The sequence below is a fragment of the Pyxicephalus adspersus genome, chromosome 2 (assembly GCF_032062135.1).
Source record: "Pyxicephalus adspersus chromosome 2, UCB_Pads_2.0, whole genome shotgun sequence".
Lineage (NCBI taxonomy): Eukaryota > Metazoa > Chordata > Amphibia > Anura > Pyxicephalidae > Pyxicephalus > Pyxicephalus adspersus.
The window spans coordinates 101,896,265-101,906,382 of NC_092859.1; the positions used below are offsets into that span (position 1 = coordinate 101,896,265).

The window sequence follows — 10,118 nt, forward strand, 5'->3', positions numbered from 1 at the left end:
CTGTAATAATTTTGGAAACAAGGTTAACTGAGGAATGTATTTGCAGGGAAAGACTCTGCGAAACGTGTAGAGTGATTGGAATACCTCACCTTAGAGAGTTTCCAGGAAGAGATCTAAGTTGGTCCTATTTATGCTTTTAAATATGTTGTTTGTGTATTTATAATAAAATGTGATCCAAAATAAAATGTATTTTAGAGTTTTAAACTGCTTTGGAAAACTTGATGGTTAGGCCTTTAAAGTCCTGTTATTCGCTTTAACTTAAGGTTGTTTTAAGTGTACAGCCTGTTCAAATAAAAAGGTTCATATAACCAAATGTATGTGTATTTAAACTTTAAATCTCCTTACCTGGCCATAGGCAAAAACAGTTGCATTGTAGCCTTCAAAACATCCTTCAATAAGTTTCTCTGTGCACTGACGGTAAATTTCTTCCTGTATGGAATCAATATCGAAGACATAGTCAAAGGTGAATGCCTTATCCTTTCCTAGAAAAACTTGGGGTTCGCCAGGCGTTACAGATGTACAAATGTGACAGCCTTCAATTTTCTCTTTGGCAAGCTGTGGTCGAATTCTGGAAGCAAAATATTTATAAAAAAACATTGTAAGGAAAACATTAATAATAAACAGGAAGGATGAGGATTGAATCAAACATTATGAGTTGTCAACAGGCCAGGCACTAGCGTGTGTTGTAGTAAATAATTTGAATGTGATGCCCATTGTAAAACATCTCAAATGTAATTCTTGCTGCATTCATCATAGCATAATGAAGTGCAACACGGCATGTGCTATTTGTTTCCACACTTTGAGCCCGATTTATTAAAGCTCTCCAAGACTGGTGAATATAGACGATCAAGGGTAAACAAGGGTGATCCCGCAAACCTGAAATGGATCTGGTGCAGGATTGAAAACATTTGCCAACTAATAAATTATTTTTAAGAAATCCATTCACCAAGGTCCTTCCATAATACCAGTCTAAGAGAACTTTAATAAATTAGGCCTGATGAGTTAACGCACAGCTTTCTCCATAGAATTGCATATGTTAATGCCATATTATTTTTTTTTCCGAACGATTTTTGGCCAATCGGTCGTTCGTCGTTCATTTCCAACGATAAAAATTGGAAGTGTGTACGCAGCTTAAGAGGAGGATTTACCTGATTTTTTTTCTCTGTTTATCTTCTGTCTACAGGCCAAGAAGCAAATTGTTATTTTAAATTATGGCCAACAAAAACCATTCTTCATTAAACCTTTCATTTCTGGGTAAGAACGTGTTCTAATTCACGTACACTGTCATACCCAAAATGTAACAACATTAAAACAAATCTGCAACACTAAAAAGAGCAGTTATATGCCTTTGTATAGCAGATGCCATAAGCATCTTCTCTACTAACCCAAGAGGTGGAAAACCTGAATTTTTAGGGGTGATCTTCGTCATGAGAAGGTGGTGGGAAAGGGATTTGATTTAGAAAGACTATATTTGCACAGGACCATCTACAGTCCTTGGTAGTTCTAAAAATAACATGATTACGAAGTTAAATTACTATCCTAAGGTGGGGAAATTTTACAAGTACAAAGGTAAATTAAACATAAAACATTTGATCAGTACTACTTATTTGCTGAATTTGACAAGAGAAACGTACAATTCTCACACAGTAACATCAGTTCATAATGCATTTGTAAGTAATTTGGAGTTACTTTATCCCACGCAATCAAGACAGTCAAAGACCAGAACAAGGAGGAAACACAGACAGGTCAATATAAACTAGATTTCGTTCCACTAATAGTAGGAATAGAGAAAACAAGCAAGTCAAACTACTATTACAGCAGCAAATTCCTTTCCACAGAAGTGCTGACAATGTGGAGGACTCTATAAAGATTACAGGTGTACAGTCTTTACAGTGAAATACACCTCTTATAATTGCTACAATAGTTCAATCCATCTGTCAGTTCATCAGAGCTCTAACAAAAAAAGTCCTAATTATTAAACAGACCAAACTAGTTGGCCTTGCTCTAACATTTTGCACAGCTTATCCCTTTTAATCTTCAAAATTGCCACTGGTGTATGACCGTAAAGCAATAAATATTCCTTTGTGGCACATTTTCAATAGATTTAGTACCCACTACATTTGGAACAAAAATATTTTCTATTGCAATCATATTACCATGTCTTCCTCTATAAGTTACAGATCAAATAATACATCATATAAAATGTGATCTCTCAATAACACTTTAAAGCTTAATTGTTTGCATATAAAGCAGAGTTTAAATATTTTTCTGTTCATTTGCTGCACAAAAATACTTTTTTATTGCTTCAAATATTTTCCAATTAACAAAAACATGGTCTACTAAAACAAATAATTTTTCAAAATTATTTACAGTATCTTATACATTAGTCCTACTGAATTTAACAGCTTTTTAGTATGTAATCAATAATGTAGCAATTAGGTAGTCGGTGGGATTACTCATCTTTATGGTAAGGGAACAAAAACACAGAAATAATTAATTCAGAAATGGAGACTCTTAATTACTGATAGAAGTATATCATCATTGAAATGCCAGTTTACTCTGTATGTTCAGGTTGAAAATTGAGAAATAACAAACCAGATTAGACATAACTGCTACAAACTGTTGACTAGTAACAAGAAGAGCAGGTCAAATATGCTTTGGGTGTGCAAATACTAAACAATGTGGATTTTCAAGTTTCAAGACTTTTGCTGTACTAGGTGTAGCTGACAATGATTACTTAGATTCAAACTCTACTGAAAAATAATAAAATGAGCCCACCCTGTTCTGTAGGACAGTGGATTGCCAGTATCCCCAGAAAATCCTCTAGTTTGACCAAGCAACCCTGATGACCACAATTACCCACAGACACATAATATGGTCACCTATTCTGGCTGAAATCTGACATGGCACATGTTATTTGCACAAACACAGTAGCTGTACACTACATGGTGCCAAAGCAAAAAAAATTTCCTAACTTCAATCACAACCATAGAGGTAAACATATCAGTTCGGGACAGTGATACTCATGTACATATTCCTCTGGGGAGAAGGGCTCTTTAGTTCAGAGCCAGGGGTTAGGGACACAATAGACAAACATACTTCACCAAAAAGTGCACTTTCCCTTTACCGCATAGCTTAATCCAAAGGGCAAAAATTTATTATAATGCAGATTGCCTACCCTTGGACTTGAAAATAAAAACAAATGCAGCCACCACATACAAGTTAATTTTCAGCAACTACAAGAAAAAAAAAATTTGTTGATCTTGCCAGAAATGCAGTGATGAATTTGTTGCTTCTTGTGAGCTGACCTCAAAGAACAATGTTATCCATTCTGTAAACAACAAATCTCCCCCCACCTTCTAGGTCATAAAGATAAAGAATAGAAGACATTTTTGGAGTCCTGTCCTACAGTGACCGCCATACCTCCTGCGCAGACACAATGAAGTGAGTGAAGTGAGTGAAGTGAGTGGTGACACCCCCTCCCCCCCCGCAAAGACAGTATGAGGTTTGAAAGTTTACGGAAAGAAAAAATAAGGTGAAAAGCCTGGGAAAAAAATGCAGCCAGTAATGCAGCAGGGACTGGTAAGGTGCAATATTACCGTGTAGTTTTTGGGTTTGATATACAGTAATATAAGAACAATGCAGATTGTTCTTATATAAGAACAAAACTAAGACTTCAAAGTGCACAAGTCTCTTTTGGTCTCTCAACATCAAAGCCTAGTCCTTGAGCAGACAGTAGAGGTAATAGAAGCTAGATCCACTTCATTAACATGAGACAACAAATAGTGGAAAGAAGTAGCATATGCTCATAAAACAAGGAGGCAGAAAAACCACTATGTATTCTAACCCATACCCATATAGTATGTCTTTTTTTTTATTCTCTATCCATACCAATCTGTGCAAAGCCCGGGCTGGTTTTCTTCTAAGACATATACATACACATAAATAATAATTTTGGATACATTCAGAGGGCCTCCTTGAACTCTCTGTTAAAGTCTTTGCCCCCAGCAGGTATGTTGACAGGCATCATCATGTTTTGTGATGGAATGTCTAGCCATGGTTTATGTTTTACATTAAAGCTAAAAAAATCAACAGGTAGAAATGAGAAGCTTAGTTTTGGAGTTCTTGGTGAATTTACAGTAAATATTGCTTTTGGGGATGGAAGTCATTTACAACAATTATTTAAAAAAAAAAAAAATTGCAGAGACCCTTTACAACCAATTTGTCACACCTGCATGTGCAATTTACCAGCAATTGTTAAGTGGCTCTTTTGGGAAGGCTAGTAGATACATGCAGAAGTGCAAGCAGCACAAGTAGGACTTTCAAACCATGTTGTGGATGAAATGTCATTGCTTGGCAATACAGGTTACTAGATATGAAGTTTAAGGTACTCGTGTTTATGTCCATTTTCATCTGCTGTGGCACAAAGTGGAGAGAACATTTTGCTATTTCTTATGTGTACTGACATGTATAAATAACCTTGTGCTTTCCTCATATGGTAATAATATGCATATATGAAGTTAAAAAAACATGTCTAGGAAATAAACAGAATGTCACACCAAAAACCTCATAAAAATCAAGTGTTCTTTGCCATTTACAAATATGAACAATGATTATTAGATTATGATACTCTCTTAAATGTTTTTGTCAATCTATAAAAAAAAAAAAAGAAATGGCTACATTTTATCTTTCATTTGAGTATTTAGAAAAGTGTTTGAAAACATCTAAACTTTAATTTAAAAAAACAAAACAAAAATAATATATGGGTGTCGATATACTAAAATATACATAAAGCTATGTCTTGCAAAAATTGATGAAAAAAAAAAAAAACAAAGTACAGTTGAAATACCTTACATATTCCAGAAGTAAAGGAGGCTTTCTGGGGAGGCAAGCGGACTGGAGATGAAGGAACTCGACTGATCAGACTGACTGATCCTGATGTAGAATTTCAAGTGTGGTCAACACCACAAGAAACCTGGTGCAGCATTTCTCCAGGAAAATATTTAGAGTTTACTATTTTCCATCCAACACAAAAAATCTGTAATCCCATTTTTTAAAAGGAAATGTAGGACAGAATAGAAACAGTAGTGGACAGAAAATCTTACTTTTTTCAAATTATCTAAAACTAGAGAAGAAAAAGAGGTGGCTGGAGTACTACTTTAACATCATGTATTAATGTTCTTCTAATACCATTGAGCTATCACTTCAATGGGCTATACTAAATACTATCACTTTTAATGGGCATCACTAAATACTGTGAAAATGTACTCTTTTTGGTATGATCACCACTAGCCCCAGAATGTTACCATAATATTCTATTTGTCCCCAAAACTCTTTATCACCAAGCAATTCCTAATCAGAAAGCATGATATTCGTAGACCTGGATAACAGCTAAAACTTTGATGTAAAAAAAAAAATTACAAACACTGCAAAAGACTGTGCAAAACCCCAGCAAACTACAGTTCTGAAGAACCTAAAAAAGGAAATACCAATCCATGTCACAGCTACCTCTTCATAGACAAGTTGTAAATATACAACAGTGTATATTTTAGGTATAATTATTTAGATAATAGGTAACAGTGTGGTGACCTCCTATAGAAGAAGCTGTTTAAATAGAACATACAAGTCTTTTCACAGCATAAAATACAAAACTCACTATTAAAATAGAAGGCTGTATTGTTCCTTTCTGCTTCTTTACCATATAATTTACATCATCGGCAACTATACCCTTTAAACTAAATCTAGAAGCATGGATAGCTCTGATGCTGTTCACCGTGCCCAGAGGCTCTGCTGTAATCCGAAACAACCCTATTATATGCCAACACAATTAAGTTACAACAAATGTAGCAAATAGCCCTAATCTAACTGTCTGGTGGTTAAATGATGCGGATGAAGGCAAGCCAAGAAGAATGACTCACAGGCCTTTTATTTAATATTAAAGACAGCATTCCTATAACCCTATTAGCTTGGTTTGTTCTTTAAAGCTCTGAGGTAGATTTATAAAAAATGAACAAATATATAAAATATCTTGTTTCAGTTGACTTATAGCTAAATAATGTTACATTAACAGAAATAAAAAAGGTTTCAAATGGTACAGTATGTGCACAGGCTGGGGAAACCAGATGGAGAAGTTCAGAAAAGATTGACTAATGCAAAATGTTGTTTAAAATGGTAACATTTCAGGCCCTTTTGCATGGTTAGGAGGTGACTGGCAATAAAACAAAGTGCAGTGTATGCATTTCTGCGCAGTGCTGCCACATTTATAATTTGTTTCCTAGTTCTTCCCCCACTATTTACATCGGCTTCCTTTGCTTACTGTGCACCAGCCCTTTCACAATCCTAGAAATGCCCCTGGATATATAGGGCAAGGTTTATAAGACTTTTTCTTCTGTCCTAAAAAGCTATGTAACCTAGATCCTCCCCTAAATCCAACCTGGGTGATTCCACGTTTGGTTACCAATAATCCATTACAGTTAAACCTCAGTTATCCGGCACCCCTGGTGAATGGCTGATTCTGGATAAGCAGAGTTTCTGGTTAACTGGGATTACTCTGAAACTGAGGTTTCTCAGTCATTCAGCACTAAACTTGAATGGGAAGACTTGTCCTCATTCATCTCTAGTGCTGAATGGCTGAGAAAAGGAAAACCCTGATGACGCTTGAGCAGTCATCAGGGTTTCCCGTTTCTCAGCCAATTACAGAGGGGAGCTTTGCTCTCTTGATTGCTCCCGCAGCCCTAGCGGAGCTGTGGTATGTGTTCTTGGATGCAGAACACATGCCACAGCTCCCCAGCTAAGGCTGCAGGAACAATTAAGAAAGTGGAGCTGTCGGGTGCCGGTGATCCGAGTTCTGAATAACTGGGGTTCTACTGTGTAAAGAAAGAGACCTACATTCAAATCTCAGTAATAAAAGTATTACCTAGGATCCTGTGCTTTGGGCTTTTCACACTACCAAATCAGCTAGCATACAAGATGAACTTAAATTCCACCCTTGAAAGTTAGATTCTGTTCTAACATTCCTACCTAAAAATAATAAGAACATTGCCTTTCTTCACTCCTTCTTGCAGAGTTGTACCTACAAAACAGAAAAATAAATAAAACTGCCAAGTATGCTTTAAATTCCAACACTTAAGGACACCTATGGATAGGATCTATGATTTTTTTCATCTGTTCTTGCAATCTAGAGTGCAGCCATCACTTCAAAATATGGAAAAAGTATCTTTTCATAGAAACACTAGCAGCTCTGTTTGTTAACAGAGGCAAGGCTGTTCGCTGTAATGATTTTCTTCATGCTTGTGAAGCTTGTATGTGGTGGTATTATGGAACATTTAGCTTTAACATTTACTTTAGCCTGACTAAACTGGAAGGAGAAAGCTTTGACAAATCTTCCCTTGTATTAGTTACAGTAATGCAACTATAAGACTTTTCCTGTACTTTGCAAGGAAAAAAAAAAGTTTATAGAAATTAAAGATACTGGAGATATTCAGATGGTAAAATAATCTCAACATTTATTTTTTACATGCATTCATTTAGAAAAACAACTGTCTGGAAAATGTCTTCCCGTAATCTTTAATGTAATAGTGCTTTTACAAAAGCCTTGGTCAATTTCCTTTACCAGTAATGACAAAGAACGCTAGTGATATTTCCATCTCTGACATAATTAGATCTGAGCTACTTGCTGTTCATGACCAGGACTGATGAAAAGTAACTCCAAACAAATTTCTTTTTTGGATTGTTTGTTTTGGATGTAATGAGGCAAGGGTTAGCACCTCAATCTTTTTTGCCATCTGTGTTCAAAATATGGAGATCACATCTTTCTATCAGAGAAATCCATCAGGAAGCGATAGGAAAGCTCTCCAATGAGTGCAAGTTTGTAATACAGTCACTGGGGTGTTTTGGTGATGACCACTACCCCTATTTCTAATATATATAGGGTACATAATACATACTGTATAAATTAGTTATTACGGCATCAAAAGCATTCTGCAACGTGTAGATCTCTCCATGTAATGCTAGTTCTCAAAGTATGCAGTTGTCTTTAGGTTGTCAAAAAAAGAAATAGCAATTTCCCACAAAGCTAGACAACTTTACAAAATCTGAACTTCCTGCAATAGGCCATTTTGTCATAAATAAGTGTGAACTTGTTTGCATAAGAAAATATTTTAACTCTAATTGCTGTACTTTGCAAGATACACACTGGCATAACATGTAAGCTCGCTCTACTACTTCTTAGAACAGCTCTATATTTTTTTCAGTCATCTACATACTCACAGGACAGAGGTTTTTGTTTGCCTGCTGTATACCTGCCTTGTTCATGTATTCTTCAAGTACCTGCTCTGGATGTCTCATTGGCATCTTTTCATAATAAAAAGATCCATTAGGAGTCTAAACAAGTACCAAATCCAGTTACTATGTAATATACAAGAATCATAAAGCAAGCCAAACCTTCTTTCACCTTCCCTGACTAAGCCAAATTGTCCTCCATTTTTGCCGTACATACTCCTTCTCTAAAGCATAAAATACATGATACGAATACATAAAGTGGAACTAACATTTCAAAACAAAATGGCAAGCAGGTAATTTTTATTGCAGAAAAGACATGCTATGTCATTCTGGTCTGGCCAATCAAGATGGCAGAAGTCTAGAGCCTGGAACCGAGGACCAGGCGACTTTTTTGTTGTGGTCAATGAAGCAAAGAAACAAGTTTAGTTCTGCTTTAATAGGAAGCCATAGTTTCATTTCAAATAGTTGTAGTATTGTGCAGGCTGCAATTGAAAGTAGAAGAAAACTGTGTTACTGGGGGGAAAAAAAACGTTCAACAACCTAAAAATAGTCAACATTTCAGATATTCTGATATTAGATTACTTCAGGAATAGACATTATATGAATGTATGTATGTATAAATTTCAAGTCCATGGGCACCAATTTGTGTTTTTTTTTGTTTTTTAAATACTTTTACAAATAAACACCTTGTTCTCTTTCCTGATCATACAGAAAGCAAACATCATGGCCTAAAAAAAGCAATCTTGTATTCAAATAGACCAATGTGTCAGGTAAATAGGACACCAAATAACATATTGAACATACCTAGAAAACATAACAAGTTATTGTTTTTATTGTTGAATAAACAGAACTTTGGTCTTAAAAAAAATAAGTAGTTGAATCCAAAAATGCAACCACTTTATTGAAACATGTGGAGAAAACAGCACCTAAACCCCTGGGTTTTATGCCTGCTCTGCCTGGGAAACTTCTGGCCACTTATTTACAAAAGCTGTATTCAGGGATCTAATCTCATTAGCCACAGTCATGTTACTGGCTGAGGAAGCAGCATTAAGCAGCCATTTCTAAAGCCAGCCTCATTCATATGCATGCATCCAGAACTTTATTATGAAAGCTTAGAACTAAACAGTGATCATAGTTTTTGTCTTGCTTATGTAATGATATACAACCCCCAGAGGCCATTAACAGTGTTTCTGGGAGACATAACATGCACAGTGAAAACATTTTCTCCCCTTGGGAGATAATTCTTTAAGGTAACAAGGATGAGCCAAAAACACTTAAAGCTAAAGTACTGATCTGACTGCAGGCTGGGTTAAGCTGGTCACATATTTTAACCTAACTGTACCATCTCCTTTCCATTTACAATCTAATCAAGGAGATCATCCCACTCCATTATTGCTGGTAAACCTAAAATAAGTGTGCATATTAAATATGATCCAGGACTAGCTTACTATAAAGGTGTCTGTATAGGGGAAGATCCACAATGATTGACAGATATATTAATAAGGCACTGGCCTCAAACTGCCCAATTCCTGCTGTATACAGCAGAAATAATGACATGAGCCTGTTGTTTCCATCCACTTGTATATAGGTACCTCCCCTATCTAGTCATAAGTCATGTTTTTTTTTTTTTTTTTTTTTTTTACACAAAGTGGTTAGCAATCAACACATTATACCAGAATGCTGCACACTAGCTATGAACCCATTTTAAAACAGATTGTACTGAAATTTACATATACAATAGGAAATCTTGGCAATGTACTTATTGACTTTTTTTGATCCTTTTATGAACCAGCCGATATGGTTTTGGAAACAAAACCCAAAAAGTTAACCTACAAAAC

General features: G+C 35.7%; 1 protein-coding gene across 1 annotated transcript in view; it reads right to left on the reverse strand.

Moving 5' to 3' along the window:
- KIF21A (kinesin family member 21A) overlaps window positions 1-10,118 on the reverse strand; it is an 87,575-nt gene that overhangs the window by 56,187 nt on the left and 21,270 nt on the right. Inside the window, exon 2 of the mRNA XM_072399041.1 lies at window positions 346-568. Coding sequence (XP_072255142.1) covers window positions 346-568 — 223 coding nt within the window. The remainder of the gene's footprint in view (window positions 1-345; window positions 569-10,118) is intronic.